Source organism: Eurypyga helias, unplaced genomic scaffold (assembly GCF_000690775.1).
Source record: "Eurypyga helias isolate BGI_N326 unplaced genomic scaffold, ASM69077v1 scaffold17516, whole genome shotgun sequence".
NCBI classification, from domain to species: Eukaryota; Metazoa; Chordata; class Aves; order Eurypygiformes; family Eurypygidae; genus Eurypyga; species Eurypyga helias.
The window spans coordinates 1-25043 of record NW_010258711.1 but is presented as its reverse complement, the minus strand read 5'-3'; the positions used below and the strand labels follow the sequence as shown (position 1 = coordinate 25043).

Sequence of the window (25043 nt, the reverse complement as noted above, 5' to 3'; positions counted from 1 at the left end):
CTGGGTTTTGTTGCAATTTCAGAAATCTGAAATCTAATTTGCACAAATTATTCATCAGAGCTGTTCATGTGTTGTGAGCATAATCTATTTAGAAATCAATCGTCATAGTGTCCATGTGATACTTCTTTAATAATTTCTACTTTTTATGGGTAAAACTAGAAGTACTTTAAGGCTAAAGCAGGAAAGCTTTGTTTCACCCTGGCTGTTGCTAGTAATAGTAAAGAAATTTGTTTCTGTGAGTGCTAGTGTAGCTCATGACTAGATCTCATACTTAGAAATCTACAGCTACCAAGTCCCCTGTCTTTCATTTCCCTAGGTCTTCCTCTGACAGAAGAGTTTTTTTGCAAATTTTCCTTGGTAGATACTCTCAAATCTTCATTTTTCTGAAATCTTTAATATTTGGTAAATAAAGCACTTGTGGTTGATAGAAGTCCCCCTTTTTTTTTTTTCTTTCTTATCAGAAAATATTTCAGTCTTTTACTGGAATATAAACTGTTGGGAATGGACGTTTTCTGTTTTAAGGAAAAATTGGAAAGCCTGCCAGGATACTGCTACTACTGATGCTTGTTTAAATCAAGCTCATGCAGCAGTAGCAGCAGATTCAGTAGTAAAAATGTCAGAAAGATTGGGCCCACCTCTGCCTTTTGGTACATGACTTGTAGACGAAGCTTTCCTCATCATTTAAGGTGATGAACTGCCAAAGAAAGGCCATCACGTGCTATGCTGTCCACATCCTCTCTAGGCTAAGAGCCTTCTGTTAGTGCCAGGAAATATAGTTCAATTGCTTTAACTTACGTGTTGTGACTTGTGAAAAGCAGCTTTAAACCCTACTGCACAGTGTTTTCCCCCCCCATCATTTTCTCCTTTTCCCAGCAGAGCCAAGTACCTAAAACTGTAAAGGTCCCTTCCAACACAGACTGTTCTATGAAAAATGCACGTGCTAAAGGAACATCCGTAGGTCACTGTGTGCAATATTGAAGAATTTAATAAAATCAAGGCTCTACATATAATTTCTACTTGGACTATGATGTATTTTTAATTGTATGCTCACTTACTAAGATGGACACTCTCTGAATTTTAGCAACGTACTGGATGTGTTACCTATTTCGCAGGCATGTTATTTGGAAGACCATGATTAGCAGCTTAGGATGGAGATTTCAGCTTAAAATTGAAAAGCTTTTGAAATATTTCAGTTGAAGAACTTTATCATGACATTACACACAGTGAGTGTGTACCCCTGTATTTACTTAGTCACACAGGATCTTTACAAAAGAATGTGAAGTTTAGAAGTATGTGTGCAGGGAAGGGGCCTGTAATCTGTAAGGTCATATTTTTATCTTACTGATTAGTTTTTCAAAGTCAGGTTGTTTCAGCTTCTCTATAGAATTTTTTTTTAAGATAAAAGTGGAATGAAATGCATTTATTACATCTTTAACATACTGTCATGGTTTAATCCAGCCAGCAACTAAGTACCACACAGACGCTCACTCACCTCCTGTGAGATGTTTGACATCTTACTGGTCTGAAATTTGCGTTGTACGTACCTGTTTAAAAGCTTCATACACATCTAAGAAAGATAACGGTTTTTGTCGTGATGCCAACTGCTCCCCATTGCTTTTTGGTAACAGCAAATCTGCTGTTAAACTGTGCATTAGTTGTCTGTGTAAAAAGTAAAATAGCCGAGTACAAAAAACTTTGTTCCAAATCCTTGTTTACAGAATTGTGGATATGTTTAGAGAGTATTTTTTTCCCGTGATGTGATTCAGCTGTTTCATGTGGTCGCACACAAGGGCTTCATCTGAAATGGGTGGAGTATTTCCTGTAATTGAAAAATGTGTTGATGATTTTTTTTTTAAATGCAGTAAGAGTTCTTGATTTTTTTTTTCCTTTGTTTCTACTTACAATCCATTGCATTTTGGTTACTAAAATACTTTTCTGTTCCTTTCTCAAACTCTTGTGTAATTTGCTTACAGAGTGTGTTGTACATGGAATAGTGCTTTTTCCTTTAGCAGTTGCATTACTTTAAGGATTCTAGTGCGTATTTCTGGTGAAGGGGTAGGGACAGCATTTAAACACAATGCGCCTGCTTTTTTCCATATTTTTGAGTAGAAAGGTAAATCTTCTGATTTAGCTGTAGGTCACTCCTGTTGGTATTTTTAGTATCTGCCTTGCACGTCAGAAGAATTGCGGATGACCTTTAAAGCTTTCCGGTGAAAGGTGCTACCTACAGCAGCCTGTTGTTGCATGGAGACATGAATGTCATCTATTTGCTGCTGAAATGTTCACGTGCTGTTCATGTTCTCCGTTGGTACTTACTGTAGAAGTGTTACATAGCAAACTACACACAGTTAATAGTGCATTAAAAGAGGCTCCTTTTTAGCGTAAGTTAGTGGGGTTCTCCTAGAACAGACCTGTACAGTACTTGCATTTAGTAGTGTTCGATTTGATATTGGACGTCAGGCTAAATATGACTTGTGGGAGTAGGATTACTTTTCCTTCTATATCAGGGTTTGTTTTCATTAAACTGTTTGTTTCCTTCATTGTCCCTTTCATATTGGTGCCTTTAGAGATAAAAATTTGCAGTTCTTTAGGTAAGTGTTCCATGGTAGACTTTATCTTTCCATACTCTCTTATTTTTCCAAGAGGTAATCCTGGTTTTAAAGTTTTAGTTAAAATGTACTTTCGACTTCTTCAGTGTCTTACGCAGTGAGGAAAGAATGATTTTAAAAATCCATACCCCATCTCGGCCCTGAATACTGCTTTGTTAGTTTTTCTGGCACAGTGTTGAAACTGCTTTTGTTTATTAAACATCAGTCCTGTCAGCAGAAGTAGTCTAAAATAGAACCCGTTCGTGTTTTTCTTAGGCCTGAGATGGTGAGCTGTCTCTTGTGGTTAAGCATACCGCTCTGTTTTAGTCTTGTAACAACTGTAAAGTTTGGTGGCTAGATATTGCAGAAAAGAGCATGGTGTCCCAGGTGAGCTGTTAGAGCAGCAAGCGTCAGGGGAGACAGTGGGAACAAGTAGGTCAAGACCTGTTTTAGTGGCTTGCACCATAAGGGCAGCTGCTCTTGGGGTGTAAAATTAAGAATGATTAATGTAGCAGTTAGTGTCAGTGATCGAGCCTCTGCAAGAAGAATGATGAATATGGCAGTAAAATTGCCATTTTAAGGTTTACAGTGCTCTGCGTGTGTTTGCATGTGCCTGTGCTACTAAACAGTACGCAGCCAAACCATGCCAGTGGAGTCCTGTTTACTTACTGCCTTAACATCAAGTCCTGTTTAAGGACCATGTTACAGTGTGAGATTCTGTTGCCTTGAAAATTCTCCTAGGTTTAGGGGATAATTAGGATATATACCAATGGTACAGATCTTATTTCTCTGTTTTGTGAAGTTTGAGATCTGCTGTTTTGCTTTTTGTTTTCGTTGTTTTGTATTTATAGAAGACTTGCAGAACACAATACTAAGGCTGAATAAGTAGGACTTCTCTGTACGAGTCTTATGTCTCTCTAACTTGTGTATACGTGGTTTTCTGTCATTGTTACTCCGGTAATCTTGCAATGGTGGGTGAACAGTTCCACAAAATTTACAAGTTACCTGTAAATGAATTTAGTCCTGTCTTCCTTTTAGTTTTTAAATAGTCCTTTTTTCTGGCTGCTTTCTTTTCTTTTTTCCTTTTTCCCTTTGTAATAATTATAGGATTAGAGGTTTTTGGGAAGGATTAAATATTCTATCACCTTGTCCCCTGGTTTCAGTTTCCCTGTATAGGAGTTCCTTATTCTTATGCTTCCCACAGATAGCTGAGTCTGGCATTTCGGGATCAGCTGCATTATTTGGAAAGGACATTACTTGACAAAATGGTCATCAAAAAAGTACTAAGACTTGAGTAAGCTCACCTTAAATAGAATGTCCAGCACCTTCATATCTTCTGTGATGGTTCCAACCATTGTGAAACCATATTGTTCCACTGGAGGGTTTGATTTGAGTTTGTTTTTTCTCCTCCTGTTTGTTTGAAGCCTGTGTTTTGCATTTGTGTGTGGCTCAGCTGTGTCATCCGTCTTGATTAGGATGTTCATATCAGTTCTTTTCAGCGTTTTTGTGAGCACAGAAAGATATCTTGACAATGAAGCATTTTCTAAGTTCTTTCATGAACCTTCTGGATCAAATTTGTTAACCACATTGATAGTAATTGCGGTTGCCATTTTATCAGCGTGGCTAGTGATACTTAGTCGCTCCAAGTATGGTGCATTCCTGTAGGAAGAAAAACCTAGTTCTTTTATGAATTGCTCATTTGCAACTGCCTCCTTCCTGTAATCTATTAATGTGATTGCAAAGATTCCTGCCCAGCTCTCTGCAGCCACTGAAAATAGAAAGAACAAAAGTAGTTTTCAGGAATGCTTTTTGCCTCAGTATGGCAGGTTCTGTGGTTGGTTGGGGCTTTTTGGTTTGGTTTTGTGGGGGGTTTTTTGTTTTGGTTTGTGTTTTCAGTCAGGAGCTGGCAATCTGTAGATCTTTGGTGCCCATCTGTTCATGCTAACTTTAAAAAAGCAGTTTCTCTCACCAACAGATGATCCTAATTATTTCCTAAAAAGCGTGGTTTGCCTCATACCAACAGAGAGGCAAAGATAGATATCGTTAGAATTCTGTTGGTGAAGTTGACTTCAAACATTGGCAAGTTTGGTGTCAAGGACAATTAGATGCTTCATCAGCAATTAAGGTTTAAGATTTTGTAAAGACTGTTCATGTCTTAATGCCTTAATAGGCTTTTCCTGGCCCTGCATTTTTTTTCTTCACTGATTCCAATCTACTGGATCAGTGATGAATGGGAAGATGCTGTCAGCAGATCTTTGCAGCTGCTGTTGCTAAGTGGACTATATAAAACTCTACAAGGAGAGAGATTCCTCAGTCTCCTCATTAACAATCAAGTCCCATCTGTTTGTATCAGGTGTTTTTTGTTGTAACCTACGTTCTTCTTGACGGTCCCAGCAAACTTAGGGAGAAGGGTGTCACATCTCTAGTGTGGTGTGATGTGCACACAGCAGTTGAGGCAAGGATGTTTTCAGTTCCACTTGTGGTGAACTGCTGTGTCACTGTTCTGTGATCTTTTACCACTGTAAATACTAATTCATAGAATAAATACTAATTCATAGAATGAAAGGAGCAGACTGGATCTAAAGAGTGAAGTAGGGTTTTTCATGACAGCAGTGTTATGCCCTTGAGGAATCAATCCATTGAGACTTCTGCAAGCAAAACAAAGTCAGATAATCCCTTAACTTTTTGTCATTGTTATTACAGCACATTGCAGAAGTGGAATTAATAACAGGAAAAAATCCTCTGATTTCAACTTTGGTAACTTGAGAGCTTATAGTCAAGAGACCAGGAAAAAAAAAAAAGAGACAAAAAGGCAGCAAAACTCATATCGAAATTTGGGCTTGCTTTGACAAAGACCACACCAAGATCACTAGTGAGACCAAAACCTACACCTGCATGTAACTTTCTCAATCACTCTTTTTTGTCAGTTCAGCACAGCATTTTTATAAATTCTGCTGTTCATCTATCAAATCCCTATCTGGTGATCTCTCTGAATTTCGTCATCTTTTGTCCTGTGCATACCGTGCTAGCCATGAAAGGAGCTGTGGAATCACCTTTATGCACTTTGGCATAGCAGAATATTTTTAAGAGCGTTGTCAACATCTGCAAAGTCAGTGTGCTTTCGTACTAAAACCAGCAAAGAATGCAACTGCAGGTGCTAGTGCTGGCACATGGGTTTGTAGACAAAGTACCCATTGTCTTTTGTTTTTTATGAGAGGAGCAGCATTAGAACACTTCCCCTAATAGCTTCCGTCTCTGTGCAAAGACAGGGCCTTACCCTTTGGAAGGACCAATTCCAGCTGAGTTGGTGGCTCCTCTCACAGCAGGATAACACTGGGAGGTAGAGCTGGTACAGGAGGAGTTGAAAAGAATGTACCAAGAGCAACAATGTGTATATGGAACAAGAGAGTTATTTTCATAACTTTTAGATATGAATCAAAGTTAAAGCTAATACCTAACTGCTCTGCAGCAGACCCTCGTAACACAGTGCACCGACCCTACCTAAACCTGCACCAAACACCTTGTCTTGCGAAGGAGCAGGAGCTGCCTTCATCACCCACAAATTCTGTCTCATAGAACTGCTCAACTGGGTTTCTCTGTTCGGTCCATGGCAGAATGTATCTTGATTCCATAAATGGTACACGCTTGGAGATTAGAAATAAATTCTCCAGTGCTACAGTGTGATGCTCGCCTGCTTCATTTTGTATTAGTAAAAGCTCAGGAAAACAGCTATTAAAGGAACAGAGGGTTAATTAATTATGCTAAGCACTATTGGTTTTGCACAGCTGTCCATTGCTGTTTGGGGCAAGGAACAGTTCAGAAAAAAATGACATTCCTTTTAGTAGTGGAGAGGCAAGAGGGCAGGAATGGATACTTTCATGGGTTTCATTCCAAATAAAGCCATACTGGAGTTTTTTTAATTATTTAGATGAAATATCAGTATATTTTCAGGGTTTTGAGGGTTGTCACCAAAGCGATGTTTTGCTAGAGTCTCCTGCCAGGAGAAAAAATGACTGCTTTTGTCCTCATTGCCTGTTTTTGTTCAGAAAGCAGGTGACAGCAATCAATTCCAATGCCATCTACATCTCCAATTATTTTACAAACCCCAGGAGCTAATTACAGCCCTCGGGCTCTGGCAGTCAGCTGACTTCATCATGCGACTTTTTTGGCCATTGCATACCTCTGAGTAATTGTCTATTTATGGAAAATAAATTAATAGCTGCTATTTCTACTTTGCAAAGAGGACCTGTGAGAGAGTGCGTAGGTTGAGCAAGTGGGTTGTAGAGAGAAGGGAGAGAGATTAGGAGCTGGAGGCAAAGGGATCAGTTCAAACAAAAGAAGGGAGGGGGGAGGAGATGGCAAGATACTAAGGGAAAAAGTCAAGATGAGAGGGAGGAAAGAAGCAGGATCCCAGAAAAGGGAGCAGGAGAAGCAAACATGGTAGCAAATAGCAAGATGTAATGTGACAGGAGGAAAAAAGTGAGCAAAATTGAGAGAAATAGTATTTTAAAATTTGATCTTCATATCAACCTATGAAGATGAAACTGATGCATTTTCCCCAAACTGTGACTGTATTATAAACACAGAAATCACATTGATCATGTGATTCACAGGAAAGGAAAACTGTGCAGTGTGATATATGATACTGCATTAATGTGCATGAATAATAAACTAAGCATCCTTTCTTCAAAAGGTTCCAGAAGTGTTTTGCAAATGATATTGTTGACACAGTGAATGTACACAAGGTTTTGAGTTGATGAATATCAGCAAACTTTGCCTGCAGGTTGTAGAGACAAATCTCTGCAGTTTTAAAGACTGCTGTTCTTTCAGCGTTGGGGTCAGAAGTTGGGTTTTTTCTCTTCCACAAGTTACCTACAAAATAACCTTATGAAGGCAGAAGGAATTATAACCTTTTAAGGATGAGGTGCTGAAGTGATCCTGCTATAGACCAGAACTTCTAGCAGCTTTAGGTTAATTTCACGAGTTGTGCACAGGATTTAGCTGTGAGAGAGAGGATTAGAAGCTGTATGCTAAAGGTATAGAGTCTCTGTTCAGAAGAGGTGTTTAGAAAATCATGGCTTCTTGTCTAAACTGGAGAGGGAAGTGAAGGGAGCATGGAACCTTAGCAAAATAGCAGCACAAGAAATGGGATTTTAAAAAAAAAAAACCCAAACCCAAAACACCAAAAAAAAAACCCCACACATAAAAAACCTGTAATTAAGTATGTGGAGCAGGTATTGTACAAGCACTGAAACAACCGATATCTAGTCAAAGCTTTCTGAACAGCCTTTTGCTGTTTCACAGTTTCAGGGGAGAATGTTTTTTTCATATAGAAGTGTAAGTTCATTGCCTCCTCTTGAAATATAGTTCTCTTCAAAACCTTTTTTAATAAATAACTAAATGACAAGATGCTTGTTCGGGTACCAGCTTATTTGGAATGAGGTAGTACTTTTCAGAACCTTGTAAAATAAATGATGGCAACCAAAAGTAAAATATTTCATATTATTGTACATAATAATCAGCAATCTGTGTTCTTCACTTTTCAGATCAGCTGTTCCACGTGTTGGCCATGCACATGCGCCTCTACAGTATAGACTCTGCATACAATCCCTGGAGAAAACTAACTCAGCCGATGCAGGATAAAAAATCAGAGCAAGTATTTTAATTTACCAAATACCAGTTTTACCTTGTGAAAGAAACATTCTTACAGAGGGACTTTGGGTAACTTTCTGTCTGAACATTAGGTTCTCTGTGAGGTAGGTTGATGAACTGAACATCTAAAAATTGTATGTATAGATCTGTAAAAATCTCAGTTTCTTTTACATAAACCCTGACACATTCCAGTTCTGAGTTAAAGCTTAAATACACCACTTGCAAGCGAAGCACATGCAAATCTAATAGTATTGGGTAAGTGGATAGGTCCACTGCCATTCTTGGTATGGATGCTAGACAAAATGTGCATTGAGATTAAGCTCATAGATAGTTTATTGAAAGCTAGGCAATGACTAATTGATGTGACAAAAATAACATAAGTGTGCCTAATATATGTGCGAAATAATGTGATTTGAAGCTAAAAATTTTTGTGCTTGTTATTTTAAACAAGTTATTTACTTGAGTTTGCCTTTGAAACGTTAACCTGACATACACAGCTATATGAGGGTTGGGCTAGATGATCTCTAGAGGTCCCTTCCAACCCCTTCCACTCTGTGAAAGGGTAACAACATAATACATGGAGTCATGTATCTGTGATCTTCAAGGACTCGTTTCGCTACTTGACTTAAGATGCTTCAATTTGCAGATGCTCTACCCTGATGGTGAGAAGACACGTTTCTTGCCTAAAACCAGATGATTGTTTTTCCTCATAAGAGTAAAGGAGTATCTTTTTTTTCCTCTTAGCACCTTGAGTGTCTTTTTCATAGCTAAGGTCTCCACTTTGTAGCTTGCAATAATGTTGTAAAGACTGTCTTTTTAGTGCCTATCAAGTTATGTATTTGTCAGTGTGTTTCTAGGAGCCTGAGGTGGAAAGCATCATGGGATTTCAAAAACTAGTCTAGGATAGGGATGCCACAATCCTAAAATGCAGACTAGGAAAAATTACTGAAACATCTGCATTTGCTTCTAGTTTGAGATTTTACTCTGTCCTCTTAGACGCAGGTCATCTTTTTTGCAATCAGCATTAGATTATTGCAGTAATTAGACCAGTTTATAACCCATTAACAGAAAAGAGCATCAAGAATTCTATAACCTGAAAACCTATGTTACTCAGCATGTGTTCAAACCACTTTGAGAGTGTGTTTTCATGTGATTCTGCCCTGACCTGGGCTGAGCAGTGGAACAAGGTTAACAGATTTGGTGTAGAGTCAACTGAGTTACACCGGGTAAAACTAAGATTGTGTTGATAGGCTGTTGACAGTCTGAGTGGCTGTGGGACTGATCAGCCACTTCTCACACTGGTATTTGAAGAGCTTGCTGGCTTTGGCAGCAGCTGTTAACCAGAGACACTGCTTTTGCTGCACGTGCAACAATTCTTGCCCTTACAGGCTTGAGGGAGTTCACCACGTGCTGGTCGTGTCAAGGTTTGACTGCTGCGAGGCAGATTTCATGGGGCAGTGTTTTGAACCGCTTTGAAACGACTGGTACCGTGGGCCATGCTGCCTTGCTTTGCAGGAGGTGTTGCATGGTGGGAATGCACTGGAGCAGTTCATGTTTTCTGCGCTGGTTTTCAAGATTTCTTGGTAGGCCTGCTGATGTTGGATTGGCACTAAGTCCGAAGTGGTTCAGGAGGCTATAACTGAGAGAGCGCCTGTTTTGCCATAAATAGCTTACTGTTGAGATGCACAGATGCAATCAAGCTGCAGTATTCTTGTTCACTCCTTGGAACGTTTTCCTATTTTAGTCTGGAGACCCCTGAAAGCTGCAGAGGAGGCAACTTGGGAATGTGCTTTTAGTGTATAAATTAGAGCGTAAGATGGACATCTATAATTATATTTTGGAAATTTGAAGTAGTTATTTCACTTGCAGATGGCATGCATATGATTGGTGTGCATGATCTAATTGCACCCTTCTTAGTCACCCAGCCTTTTGAGAAACCCAGAACAGCAGATTTTTTTCAGACACGGGAAAGCACACTCAGAACGATTATAGGGAGATACACCACTGTAAACTGAAGAAGATTAAGAGGGCGGTGGAGAAATAACCCTGCAGATGTAAGATGTGGATAGCACTCCCATTTTGAAGGTAACAGAGTCATCTCAGTCATCAGCCTGACTGGTACGTGAGACTTTAAATAAAGACTTGTAGAAAAAAATGTCAGCGAGAGGAAAAGATCTGTATTTTCGGACTATATTACTGTGATACCAGGCAATTTAACACCAGGAAAGTTACAGGAGCAAAATAGCTCTAAAACAGCATGCTATATTTTTCTATTTAATTTTTACTTTAAATTACTATTTCAGTTGAAAGCAATTTTCCAAAAGAAATTATTTATTTAAAAAGGTAATTTTCAAAACTAAAAAAGAAAATCTATGGGACACAAGTGCCATCTTTTCACTCTTACTTAATTATAGGTACTTTATTTAAATACATCAGTGTTTACAATTGAAACTGCCCAGGTGTAGAGCTCACAGCTTTTAGCTTGATTTTCCACAAGCTGGCTATCTTGATTCAGAGATGGTGCCTCAAATTTCACGTCTGGGAGAGCTGATCAAAGCAATTTGTAGATTCGCACAGAATCACTCTACTACACTTCCCAAAGCCCCTGGTTTTGCCCGATGTCATCTCCTGCAGCTGCTCCTAGAGGGCTCTCTGGTTGAAAATGGCAGCAGGGAGAAAGGACAGGAAGGAGCTCATGTGGGCACACCAAGGTACAGTAGAAATAACGATGTTTTGAGCAAGAAGATGCCCTATCACAGGGGCCTAATTCATGTGAACTGTTTGAAGGAAGAGGGAGGAAAAAAGATCAAGCTCAAGTCTGAACTGTGGATGGTACAGTGGATGCTTTCTCCTAGGCTGTTCCTGTTGTCAGATTTAATATATGGTTGGTCCCACAGGCTGTGCTTAAGCAAATTGTTCTACTGGGGCAGATCTGGTTTCAAGGGTGATCAAATAAACAATTACTGTGGTGTAAGTGGGGACTAATAGCTTCTGGCAGGGGGCAGAGAAGGAGCAGCTGGAGGCAATAATTACTAGAATCATAGAATCATAGAATGGTTAGGGTTGGAAGGGACCTTAAAGACCATCTAGTTCCAACCCCCCTGCCATGGGCAGGGACACCTTGCACTAGACCAGGTTGCTCAAAGCCACATCCAGCCTGGCCTTGAAGACATCCAGGGATGGGGCATCCACAGCTTCTCTGGGCAACCTGTGCCAGTGCCTCACCACCCTCTCTGTGAAGAATTTCTTCCTGACATCTAATCTAAACCTCCCTGATTTCAATTTATACCCATTACCCCTTGTCCTATCACTACAGGCTGTTGTAAAAAGTCCTCTCCCAGCCCCCTTGTAGGCCCCCTTCAGATACTGGACAGCTGCAATGAGGTCTCCTCGGAGCCTCCTCTTCTCCAGGCTGAACAAGCCCAGTTCTCGCAGCCTTTCGTCATAGGAGAGGTGCTCCAGCCCTCTGATCATCTTCGTGGCCCAGATGTGAATTTAATGGCCAAGTCCAAATAGCCAGAGTTTCATGAATGGCAAACCTGAAATAAAAGGATGTTCATTCTTTTTTTAGATTTCCGTCTTTATGAAGGGTGAAACTCTTGTGTCTGTTTTGACACACAAAATGTGTCGGCAAAGAACGAGTCAGTAAAGCATTAAGGATCTTTGCAGTAGAAGCATTTGCAGGGGGGAACTGTGTGATAAACGGAAATGCTGGAATGCACAGGGTTATTTTTACTGGAGTGTTTTGCTGTTGTTTTGTTCTAAGCTAGATCGCTTCGTTGACTGCTTATAGTCTCACACTGGGGCAACAAACTGCAGCACAGGGATGGGAATGAGCAACTGTGCTTGGGAGTCTCTTGAGTCACATCTCCATCAAAGAAGCTGTTGTGAAGTGGTAGAAATAAAGCAGTTTTTATGAAGATAGTCCAAGGCAGACAGAGTTGGATGACGGGACAGTGGGATTTAGTTAAGGTGGTAAATACATGCTGCAACAGACCTATTCAATAAACACACAAATTTTGCCTGAAACACCAATGTCTCAGGACCTGTGCTATGATACGGAGATGTGGACAGTAAGGCCAGCTTCAGGAGTACTTGCTCTTGGCTGTTTCTTCCTTCCCCTGTGCTGCAGCTCACCATCTCCAGCTGTGCTGATGTAACTTGAGCAGGCTGCATCACGGACAAAGTCAAGGAACTAAGGCGTGCTTTTTAAAAAGGTTAATTTGGATAAGTTTGGGAGCGGGTCACAAGGCAGCGCTGGGGGCAGTGGTGAAAGAGCGAATGGGAGATGCTTAATGGTAGTACTGGCAGTGAAATCCTGTGTTGTATAATGAGAAAAACTGACAGGGTATAACACCTGCTGTGACGCAGTGAAGATCAAATAGGAAATTGTGATGATATCCTAGAGTGTAGCCAGAATGAGTAGTAGAATCCTACTTTATTATCGTGAACATCAGAAGCTGTGTATTACTCTGACCTTTCTGCAGGCTGGGATCTGTGGGCTGTGTTTCTCATCCTGCAAATACTAAGAGAATATGAATTTGCCCTAGTTGATTAAGCCTTTGTTTTGCTGTATCCATATCCCTGTGCCTCAGGTTTTCTGTATCTGACAGTTCGAAGAGGTGTGAGGCTCAAAACTTCTCGTTTATTGACTTTCTAGCTTTACGATCAGTTGGAGTTAACATCAAACAAAAAAATCTAAGTGTCTCTAGCTGAGAGGAGGGGGTGTAGGGAAGGGCCATAAAGAAATGCTGCGTGTTTCAAAAGTAGAGCAGAATTTTCTATTCTTCTGTATGCATTCCCAGAGAAGTGATCCCCATATAACCTCTACCAGGAGGAGGATGCAGAATACAGAGGCCAAGCTGCTCAGCTGTCAGCAGATAGACAGCTCTGTTTTTGGCACAGAGAGAGGTGCAGCCCAATTACCTTGGGCTGGAGGAGAGGTCAGTTCCGTAGAGAAAGCAGAGCAATGCATTTTTGGTTTTGGTACACGTTTCTACTGCACCGTGTGGTTTATTTCCACCACTGCACCCTCCACCTCCCCACTTTTTTAATGGATGCAGCATACAACTAGAATAGGTTTGAATCGTTTCTCTATTACTTTGTTCCCTTCTGAAACTACTTGATTTCATTTTATTCAGTGCTTCTGAGGCACAATTTTGTGTAAAGTCAGGTTTATCAAGCTTTTACATATGCACTGGGGATTAACAGGATGGGCAATTTCCATAAAACACATTCCTAAACAGATCTTATATATTCAGTGTCATAACGAAGACGTTACTTAGGCCCTTCACAAGTGGCAGAGCAGTTTTTAAGTGCTTCATGTGCTGCAGCACCTGACGTAAAAGGGAGCAGCTTAGCTAAACTCTGGCATTTAATGTGGCTTCACTTCTCCAGTTGGTACAAAAAGAATAAATCAGTTGGTCCTGCGTGTGAAACAGAGTTCATTTGTTTGTGATGTTGCCAGTCAGTCACAGTATTCTGCGCACATATAAGAATGTTTCCTAAGTTTGTCAGAATCGGTGTTTGACGTAGGTGTTACTTGGCCGTTCAATGAGTGATACCCCTGTCAGAAAGAGATCTAAAACTCTTCAACTAAATGTGACCAGGGGTAGTTCTTTTTTCCCAAGTTTATCTATGAATTAAAGGTGAGAAGCAATTTTAGAGATGTGTGTGGTTTAAGTCATTATGTAATGAGGGTTATTTTAAAACTCGGTGTCAGGTCATACAGTAGAACCAGCCATAGGTAAGAGAGTCATAAATTAGAGAGTCTTGGTGAGATTAGCATCTTCATTGCCTGCATAATTTTGAAAATGGACTTGGTGACGTGGTACAAATTTTTGTCCCCTTGGTCATTTTTAGAATTGAATATACTGATTTTTAGAATGTTTGGGTTTTGTTTAGGAGACTCCCATATGTAAATACACATCTGTTAGTGTTTTAAAACAGTAATGTAGTGAAACAATCGATTACAACAAAAAGCGTTATGTGCAGTCTTTATTCTGTAGCTGTTTGGGTTCATTAACTCAAAAGGACCAGTTAGACCATGTTTTCTGTGACTGCATTTTATAAGACCAACCCGTCTGGCCATTTATGCTCGTTCTCCTGATGGAGAGCATTGCATAAAATACCAGCAATGTTAGCCATCGCTAACGTTATTGAAGTTACTGCTTCAGAACGTGCCTTACTGAGCTGTGGGAGAGGAGAGCAGGTAAAAAATGTATCGTTGAATAACACAGTGTGACCAAAAGTGCTCTTTTAATCCTCCTCTTACGACTGCTCCTGCGTGTTAAAATTCGTATCGGAGACAACTCCTAGCAGTGCCTCTTGGAGAGGGAAGTCTGACTTCTCATGGAATCGGTCACTATGCAGAGCTCTCCTTCCAAAAGCAGCAGCACGTTTATGTGCCTCAGAGATGATAAACTGGTTGGGTCTCCAGAGGTTGTAGGAGGCGCTAAGGATCTTGTGCGTGCGTCCACAGCCCCCACCACACATGGACAACTTTTGCCAGTACCCGGTCTGCAAGAGCTCAGTCTGCCCGCTGTGCGTGTGGTAGGTGGCACCAAGGGGAGTTGGTGCCTTCAGAGAGAGAGGCATCAACTAAGCTAATGGGGTACCCAGTGTCAGCTGACCTGGATCAGGGGGAGATTCTGCTTTCGGGGGTAGACCTGAATACGGATAGGTGTATGTTTTCAGTACAGCTATCTAGCACTTCTTCAGTTGTGGTTTATCTGTGGGGCAGTTAAGATTGCTGGAACCAAGCATGAAGATAACCTTGAACCTGTAGCAGGCAGAGGTGGTGTGGTTTCCTGACTTGCAAAGTGTTTTTAATATAGGGCCCAGTGAAGCGCCATATGGTGTAGAAGCCTCTTGCTGCTCAAAGTAAGGGAAGCTCCTACCAGGAGAGAGAGAGGATTGGTTTTGCTGTGGTTTCTGACCAGTGAGAAGAATGACAGAAAAGAAGGAAAAAAAGAAGACAATGCCCTTCCAGGACAGAATTTCAATTCCATGGCAACTGAACGGAACTCAGTAGCTTGTGATGTTTTCCTTTGCAACGTTTGCATCTCTTTGTAAGAGGCTGCAGAGGACTGTTTTCCATGGGAGACATAGGGTCAGTTACTCTGGGGCCTCGTGCATGTTCTAATAGTGCAGATAAATACCTCAAGCAACCGTCTCCTCCGTCTTTCTCCGAGGGGAAAGGTGGCAGTGGAGGATCCCTATTGCATTGTAGCAGCTGATCTCCTCCACGCTCCATATCAGTTAGAGCGGAGAATGACTCTTTCTTTGGCCATTTTGACCCAGCTACTGACCCTACGGCATATTGTTGTTGGACTATTCTTGGGTATTGCTGCACCAGGCTAGAAAAATCCTATCTCCTATCTGCAAACATTTTCTGCCTTAAAGTATAAGACTACAAGGCCATGTTACGTCATTCAGTGAATCCCAGTAGTTCAAAAGTTTGCAGTATCTTTATGTGCTATTTGCTGCCCTTATGGCCATATGGGGTCCCACCTGTGATGTTACTATGCAGTGTATGTTCTTATTTTAGAACCCAAGTTGTAAAAGTGAAATACTCAATGTTCGTTGAGTCTGTACATACAAATAACTAGTTCAGGCAGTTTTGGAAAGTTTTAAAATACTTGACCATTCAGGTACCTGATTCTTGTTAACTTCCTTAGGAGTCATTACAATCCATTAGCAACATTAAATGATTTAAATATCCAGCTCAGCAAATTGTCAGGTGTTCGGCTCCTGTAAGCCTCATACCAAATGTAATACTGCTTAAAATAAAATGCAAAATAAAATATGAAAATGAAAAATGGGTTTGTAGTATCAGAAGTGACTTTCTTTGGCTTTTCTTTCCAGGCTGATAAGTGAAGAGCTGCCAGAAGTTCCTGTGCTTTACAGAGACGTCTCATCCCTTTTGCTTATCCAGATTTTAACCATGCCTCAACCATTGCACAAAGGTATGTTTCAAAAAACATTTGGATGATTATGTACATGAGGCTGCATTCATGGTGATTTCCTGGATGGTAAATCATAGCTTGTCCACTGTGTTCTCTAAAATAATGTTTCTCCCTTATCCTCAGAAGGTGGCATTGAACAGCAATTTTTGTTGTGGGTTGACAGGCTTATCTGTGTCCCCTGTCGTCTCACCTTATCAGTCAGCCCATTCAGTAGAGATACGAGAGCTGAGCAAAGACTGAAGTACTCCTACTGAGGGAAAAGTGTCCTTTGTTTGACCTTCATCTTGCTTAGAGGGGCAGCTCAGTACTTCACGTGGCACTGAGTCCCTGAGGGTGACAGTAATTCAGTTGGAATTTCAGAGTTTGAAGTGCAGCAGCCTTACATAATAGGAGATCGTGTATGAAGCTGATAATTGCTGTAATGCAGCAACTACAGTAGAGACAGCATATGGTGACACTTGGAATAAATATTGAATAGATACTTAACTACTGATTCTGTTTTCCATTAATAAAATCAAAACTGTTTTAAAACCTAAATTTCTTTTTCTTTGTAAAAGGAACAGCTAGACCTGGTCCATTGTGCTAATAGACAGTGTATGCTCCAGAAGATGGGTGTATTGGCCCCTGTGGTCTCTGGCTTGATTATTTATAGCAATACCTTTATTTTAAAATGAGAACAAACGAACAAGTATCTTTTTACTACTTCCCTGACAATGAAGGCAGTATCTGCTTTGGGGTCTGTGAGGCAATTTTGATGCCTACTGAGTTCTGGTAATCAGTGAATAGGTAAATGCAGGGACTGTTCTGCTCTTGCTGCATACACCTGACTTACCAAGTGTCGCAGAAAGTCTGTTTCCATTGAAGAGGTGTTCAGTCCTCACTGCTGAACGTTCAGATCCAGCTCAAGTGACTCTGAGTGTATCAGGTAACACTGTGGGTTGTGTTTTTTGATTTAGTGTACATGTTTGTGGATTAAGTATGGCCAATAAATTATTAGAATATGAAAACACCAGGAGAATAAAAGATTTTTAATAAGCTGCCTATTGTCAAATACATACTTTTTTTTTTTTAAACTCCAGTTTAACTAAAATTAACTTTCTTGGAAGGACTTAACAAAAGCAGTAAACAAAAGTTTAATGAAACTGACTTCTGGAATACAGGGAAGGGAGTGGTAATGCCAGAGAACAAACAGTGGTCTTTTTGTAGTTTACACTCAAGCACTGAAAAAGGTACACCATTAACAACTGTATGCCTTATCCTAGGAAAGACTAAACTCAGTGAATTGTAAGGCATCCTGTGGAGAATTCTGTAAAATACCACATACCAGCGGCACGTTTTGCCTTTGCCCTTAGGTTTAGTGTATGTTGCAGTTGAAAGGGAAATGGCAGGTGGCAGGAAGAAGAAGAAGGTAACCACTTCACATCTGCAAAGCAGTAAATTGGAAATAAGTTGCCTTTTATCTTTCTAAGTTTTGTTTCTTCAGAATGGTTAGGCAGAATAAAGAGGAAGTCTTTCTTGATTTCTTTGTCCTGAGTTGTAGGATGCAGTTCAGAAAAATAAGTAATAACAAATTTGTTTAGAACTTTTTGTAGCAGGTGTGTAGGTGGCAGAGTCGAATTCAGTATCGTTAATTGTCAGTAGAGAGCTGAGGCATGAAAAGGTGAAGTGGCTCATGCGCGTTCATGTGGCAGGTCATTCATAGGGGTGAACAAAATCTATGTTTGACCCTACTGCTCCCTGACCCTTCTGTGCTGCCCTGGCATTACTGTGGCTGCGGGAGCTGTGGGCTTGGCCGGACACACCGCTATGCAGACAGCAGGTTGGTGCCTGTTGGCACCGACAGCTATTTCCAGCATGCTCCTTTAGCGCTACACTTGAATGCATTGCAGAAGCGGTGGTGCTGCAGTCTGGTGCAGGATGCCATGGAAATGGTGTTAGAGCACTTATAATGTAGGAAAAATCTGTAGAGTTTAGAATCTATGAAAGATTTTCTTCTTCTTTCAGCATAGACACTCTTCTGTAGTGTTCCTAGTTTTGCAGTATCATATCGGTACGTTGATATATTCAGAAAAAACATATTTGTATCCTTACGGGAAGCTAAAAATGTTCATCAGTGTTAAATCTTCATGTTCATACTCAAAATCCTGTTTGTTTACACAGGGCTTTTTACAAACACCGAGTACTCTGTAAGGAGGGCCCAAACTTCATCTCTTGCCCTTCAGATACAGCAGTAGGCATCTCATTAACTACCCTATTAACTGTTGGATGGGTGTTGGTATCTTTTTCAATTCGACATCGATTAAAGCAATAAAAGTGTCATTAATGTTCAGCCTCTTCATTCAGAGAGGAAAATTGATCTGAACACATCACCAAGAAAGAACACTACGAACTGAATTATGGGAGAAACTTTGTGGTGGAGGTCAGAGCATTTATAAGCACTTAGGATTTACAGAGAAGGGAATGAGTAGGATAATGTGTACCTCCTGTCTAGCATAACCAGCACAGTAAGCACTGCTTTCAAGATACTAAACCATTTGTTAATTAAGTTTTGTTGGTTGGTTTGACACTAGAACATGGGCAGAGCTTTTGTAGGCATCATACACTCAGCATTTTGAAACTGTGCAGGACTAAATACATAATAACCCACATAGGGGCCTCCAGTTTAATTCTTTCGCAGTTGTGCAGAGGATGGACAGTGTCCATGGTGGTGTCAGTTGGTTGTTTCTGGGACCTCTAGCTCCTTTCTGGCAGAAACAGGAAACGGTGTTGCATACGAAGAGAGGTAGTACAGGAACGGAGATGGTGGCTGGGAAGTTATCAGAGCTTATATCTCTCCTTGTAAATGGAATTCAGCACCCTCCACCCCTTTCTGCAACACAGTTTCTATATGCTGAACACAGTTTCTATATGCTGAACAAATACTTTAATCCAAATTGGACATTATTCCTTTCAAATTTTTTTCCAATTCCCTTTTCCCAGTACCTGCGTTGGGACCCCCATGGCCAGCTTTCTAGAAGTGCAGGGTGCTCATAGCTTCCAGTGGTTTCAGTTTCTGCTTTGTTCTGAGTGTAAAAAATACCATGCTGTTGCAGCTTATGTGAAAAGTGGGGCCTGGGTGAGCAGGCGGGAGCATGAGGCTAGTAGGTGCATAGAATTGGTGGTCACCTGGCCAGCAGCGGCCTGGCGCTGTGCCTGGTGGACACACACCAGGAGCGTGGTGCAGCAGCATGGGTGTTGCCAGCATGCTGTTACACAGCCTGGCGTGGCTCTAACACAGTGCTGCTTTGACAAGACCCGTCATCTGGGAGTGGTGGATGTGTTCCGAGTGGTTTGAGAGTTTAGCCCAACCGGGAAAGGTTTTCTTCTCTGGAGTGTAACACCGAAATTCAGCCCCTTTTTTGCAGTTCTGGTAAGGCCCAGGTGCCACAGAACCTGACCTGGAGGTTCTGACGCATTCTTTTTCTCTAAAGTTTCAATGGCATGCAACAAAATGCAGCAGGCAGCACTCAGGCGAGCACTAGCACTTGTCTTTCATGTCTGGATAAGGATCTTGACTAAATATAGAAGGAATGCAATCAACTTGAATAGTATCCAGTTTTCAGTGGGGAAGCTGAAAGACTTGTCTGTATCCTGGAACTTCCAATGTACCTTTCATGGATTATCTGAAGCTCCGTGCTGTCTCCCTTTGTTCTGAAGTTATTTTTCCAACTAACTGTTCAAGCTTTAGATCAAGAAGAATATTTTCAAAGGCTGTTTATATGAAGTTGCCCTTCCAAATTCACTAAAAAAGGTCTTGGGTCCTTAATTTTGCATTCAGTTCGCTTTGTGGGCTCTCTGCAGTCATCGCTTGCCAGCGTCAGGCAGCGTCCTCTGATTTGATATTGAAGTTAAATGATGCATCTTGCTCGTAATATGCGTACTCATCTGCATGTTTCTTGCACTGTTGTTAAAATCGGAGTTCTACAAGTGTTTCCTGTAGAAACTTTATTTCTTAGGGGGTTTGTTTAGTCCATATAATAGATGGAATGCTGTGAAGTAATCTGGTCCCAGAAAGTTTAGTGTAAAACAGTTTTTTAAAGCCAGGAACATAAAAGCATTTCTCAATATTATTCAAAAATAAGTACAAATATACTGCTTTAACCTGTTTTAATTATAATGACCTAGCCATAATAATGCAAGTTTTAGACTGTCAGAACCCCAGGTTGGTTTTACAGGTACAGCTGCAGAAGCCCTAACCGCATTTCAGTGCAGAACGTGGCACGGTGTATCATCTGCAGCAGGAGGGGGAGGCAGCATTGACATCAGTTACTCCCCAGCACACTAATACACTGGCAATCTTCAAATTATTAAAGCGAAAAGGTGTTGTAGCAAAGTTACAGCCTCCAGCAGGGGGGCAGGAGGAAACACCGTGCAGCCCCACACGCATCGTCTTACGGCACATCAAATGGCTCTTTGCAGTAGGCAAGAACATAACAGCTCCAGCATTATGGATACCCACTGCCATCAAATAATCTGCTTTTCACACAGAAGAGGGAACATGGAGTAGTGAAAGGGTAATTGATCCTCTGAGTGGTGTGTTTAGTATGTCTCCCACGGGATGGTTTTGTGACGGTAAAATACCTGTTTCCAGAGCCTTGGCACTCATTGTGTAGCATACCCCTCTGAGCTGCTCCTGTCGTATTTTCCTAAGAAAAGAAGAAGCTTGTGCAGAAATCCAGTCTCTTTAAGGGTGACCCAGATATGGGAATGTGAGGTTTTTTTGTCCAATTCTGGCTTTTCCAAAAATGTAACTTGGAGGCATTTGAGTCACGTTCATGTTCTTGTATTTACTTACCTGTATTTATTTTAACAAACATAGTGTCCACTAGAGATAATATTTCTGGTGATTCAAACAATTAGTATTAAGGTGGGAAAGAAACAAGGAGTAATTATATTTAACAAAAACCAGATTTTAAGAAACATGGTACTTCTAGAGGGTGCTGAGGCATGCAGTGTTGAGCACTGTGTAGTCTCCTCGGCAGTGTGGACTGGGAGATGAAGTGGGCTGTGACCGACTGGTGAATGTTGGCCTGGGTCTAGTTCCGCTGCTGCAAGTGCAGTGCCTTTCACTCGTGCTTTCACGGTGTAGCGCTCATCTCCCTTGCTTCTACCAGCTGTCGGTGGAGCTAGAGCTCAGGCCTTCCGTTCAGTTATAGACTATAGCTCAGGACGAAGAGGCAATTTCTAGAGTTCGATGACTCCATGTGGTTTAATCTTGTAGATCTCAGGCCCAGAAAACTTCCTCAAAGCCTACCTGCTTTTATTCCTCAGGAGGAGGATTGCTAAGAACATGGAGGTTTCAGCAGAGGAAAAAAGTAGGGCCTAGAGATCTAATGGAATTTGGTGACTTCTCCTTCTGGGGAAATGTGGAAAATCATTATAATGCTACCTGCGGTAGAGTGGGGCGGATGAAGTAAAGCAGCCTTCATTGTCGTGGTTAAGTCAAGCTCCATGGGAAGAGAATACAGAACAAAGCACACTTTTAATTACATAGTTCTAAATTAGCATTTAGGTGCTGAAATTGTGCTTGTTGTATATACTCGGTGATACTATGTTTCACAATGTTTCCGTGTCTGCCTAGATTTGTAAACATTTGTTACATTAAAGCAATTTTGTTTCACAAATTCCATTATCTGAAGTCCTGGCTGTGTTTGTTTTAGAGCCCAGTGGTGGTTTTTGATATTAGATACAAGAAAGGAGAAACAAGGAGCTTCATCTCCCTTACCTCCTTTTCATTTTCACATACAAAGCTTGTTTAAATCCTTTGGGAAGAAAGAATGAATTTAACCCAATTTTTGTGAGGTGCTTATGTAAATAAAATTGGTTTGTTTGACTTCAAAGCTTTAAAACCCTCATTTTTATATACATTGTTTTAGATATATATGATAGTTATGCTTTTGCTTGAGGAATGGTGTAAATAATGATAGAAACTTCTTTGATCTGCCTAGATTTTACAAAGATCAGATTATTTAAGATGGGAAGCAGAGCCCAAAGTAAAAAGAGAAGAAAATATCACTGCTACTATTTCAGAGAATGATCACATTCACCTTTTTTCCTGTTCCAATTTTAAGAAGTCTTATTTTATCGTTGTTGTTTGCTTCCCAACAAAGATGTCAAAGCCTTTCTCCTGCAGCCTTTATGTAGATGATAATCCTTTAAATATTACGAAAAATTGTAAACAAATAAAGATCTTCCTGAAGAAGGTGAGGTCTAAAATGACAGCCTGTCTTTCGTCCTCCTGTATTCATGTGAGATCCAGTAAATAGGTGCTCACCAAGGAGTGACTTGCAGCAAGTCTTGTATGGCTGGATCCACATCTGGACGTGAGGGGTTAGAAACTGAAGTATGCTAAATGTCCTTCTTGCAGTGATATTTTTTGGAACGTAGCTTTTCCAGTATTGGTGTGAATGTAACTTACCCCAGACAGTTTAATTGCTGCCAGGAGAGATGGTAGGTTATGCATTTGCTTACATCTACAGCACCCAATTAGTTGCAGCTCTCAGTAATCAGTAGCTTAACTTGGTATAAGGTTTGGACAAAACAGAATTTTGTAATAGCACCGGGTCCCTAGGAGGAGGTCACTGCTGATCAGGATTAGGATGAACATATGGAGCAAGGGAAGATTACTTGCCCTGTACTTGTTCTGTTCACTACATGTGCCAAGTCAGTTCTGAAAGCCAGTAAAGACATTTATGTTGGTTCAGGGGTTTGTACTTTTTGTGTAGCGCTTGCTTTTCATTTGAGGAGCATCCTTTCCATAACTACAGACTCTGTAATCAGAATATGTGCTAAAAATATCGTGTTTAAAAATCACTCTCTTTGTTTTACAGAACACTTCACCTGCATTATCAAAGTGCTGTTCACTTTATTGTATACTCAAGCCTTGGCCGCACTTTCTGTTAAATGCAGTGATGAAGATAGGATGGCATGGAAAGAGTCAGAAGCTCTCAAAAAGGTTAGTTAATTTATTAAAACATGTATGAAGTTTTGCTTATGCATTTCTTCTGAGAATGTATCAGCTACTTCTGCTTTGAGTATAATAATTTGCTTCTGCTTCACAAAAATCCAGTATTTTGTTTCTGCACGTGCAGTTTTTGCAGGTGTTGGTATGAGTCTTGAAAGCTTCACAGCGAATATCTGGTTCCAAAACTGAGTTTCAGGTTTGAGACTGTATCTAGAGCTTCAGTCTTGAGTTTGATGCAATGTGATTGAGTAAATGCAGCATTCCTTCCTGAGAAATTGTAGCCTTCCGAGGTAAACCGTGTGTTGATCTGATGGACTCCTGCACAGGAAAAGCAGGCAGTCTTGGTGGGGAGGAAAAAAACCTCTGTCTCTTTCCTGCTTGTTCATGCTGTTTGTGGCTGGCCATATAAATTCCTCTCGGTATGTGGTCTCAAGTGCTTATGTGATGAAGAGGCAGAGAAGGACATTTGCAGACTAGGCAGGTAGATATTTCACTATAATTTCCTTGCCTTTTGGTAGTATTTACAAGTAAAGTGAGGGTGCATCTTGCTATTTCAGCTCAGCTGACTGGATGCCAGTTCCCACCAAAAGACACAGTTCCCTGCGCTGGCAGTAGTTTCATCCTTCAGTTAGTTTTCTGCTCCATGGATTGATTCCCCAGAAGGTCAGAAGAGTGCTAGTGCCAGACCAAGGGAAAGGATGGAAGCTGGGGCCAGGAGCGGAAATGAGAGAAGGAATACCCTGTTATACAGCAGCTGGGCCTTAGATTATGTTGGCTGTAAAAGGAAATGCACACCGAGAAGCATGACCTGCTTTTCCCATACCCATATTCTTAGTCTGTATGATAAATATGGGCTGCATTTGTCTTAGCAGAGGTTAGAGTTTGTCTGAACAGATAGCCACAACGATTAATTTTCTGTCTACAGTGAGAGATTTCGCTGTTTTGTATTGAAAATAGACGTAGGGCATGTGGTAGGTGGGCTTGCTACCTGTTAATGCTAAGATGTTTTCTTATAGAAGCATGTGAAAGCATTTGCTTCACACAAAGCACTTTGTAGTTGAGTTGCAAGTTACGATCTTGGTTCAGATAATGAATTTATGAAGTTGTCATTTCTCCTGTCTTTATATTAAAGACATTTTAGTGGAATTTTCACTACAATTTTCGCTTGTCTCTGGTGGATGATAAGGCCAAATGGGAAACAGTAGCACGTCAAAAGGTCCTACTGTGAAGGGATGCTGTGATTTAGTGTGGTCGAATAACACATCAGAATGACTTTTGTCAATTTGGGAATTTTGACTTTTCTGAGAAGCCCATTGAAAGCTGAGAGTTTTCCAAGTAGGTAGCAAAAGAGCAAAAGAGGTAGGAGGTATCCCTGCTGCACAGGTGCTGTACTGACAGCATCTCTCATGCCCTTGGAAACACCCTCCTCCTTCCCCTTGTCTGTCTCATGTAGACCATCTGTGTACAAAGCAGCAGAGAGCAGCTTGGCAGCATGTGCTTAGGGGGATCTCTGCATGATCCGCAGGGACTCCTACACTTAACTTTCTTCTTGGATTCCATCCCACCCCAGTGATAATCCACCCCAAGTACAGAGGCTTTGCAAAAGTCCCACATGCAAGTTTGCCCCTCAGTTTCCTGCTCCTCTTCCCGCATAAAATTGCTGCGCTGTGTGGGTGCAGGAGACTTCTGGGCACTGAGTAGTCACACAGCTCCCTGTTCCTCTCGCCCAGCCCTCTGGCAGCCCTTCACTTCTCGAGCCTAGCCATAGTCCTCAGATGAATTCTCTTGCCTGTCAGGTAGGTGCAGATACAGCAGGGACAGGGAGCCTGGGAG

The 25043-nt window shown here is 41.0% G+C and overlaps 1 protein-coding gene across 1 annotated transcript in view; it reads left to right on the top strand.

The window, feature by feature from the left end:
• UBR3 (ubiquitin protein ligase E3 component n-recognin 3 (putative)) overlaps positions 1-23201 on the top strand; it is a gene marked incomplete at its 3' end in the record, with an annotated part of 82374 nt that extends 59173 nt beyond the window's left edge. The window contains exons 31-33 of the mRNA XM_010154457.1: positions 8135-8240; positions 16107-16207; positions 23077-23201. Coding sequence (XP_010152759.1) covers positions 8135-8240; positions 16107-16207; positions 23077-23201 — 332 coding nt within the window. The remainder of the gene's footprint in view (positions 1-8134; positions 8241-16106; positions 16208-23076) is intronic.
• Between the last annotated feature and the right edge of the window lie 1842 nt (positions 23202-25043).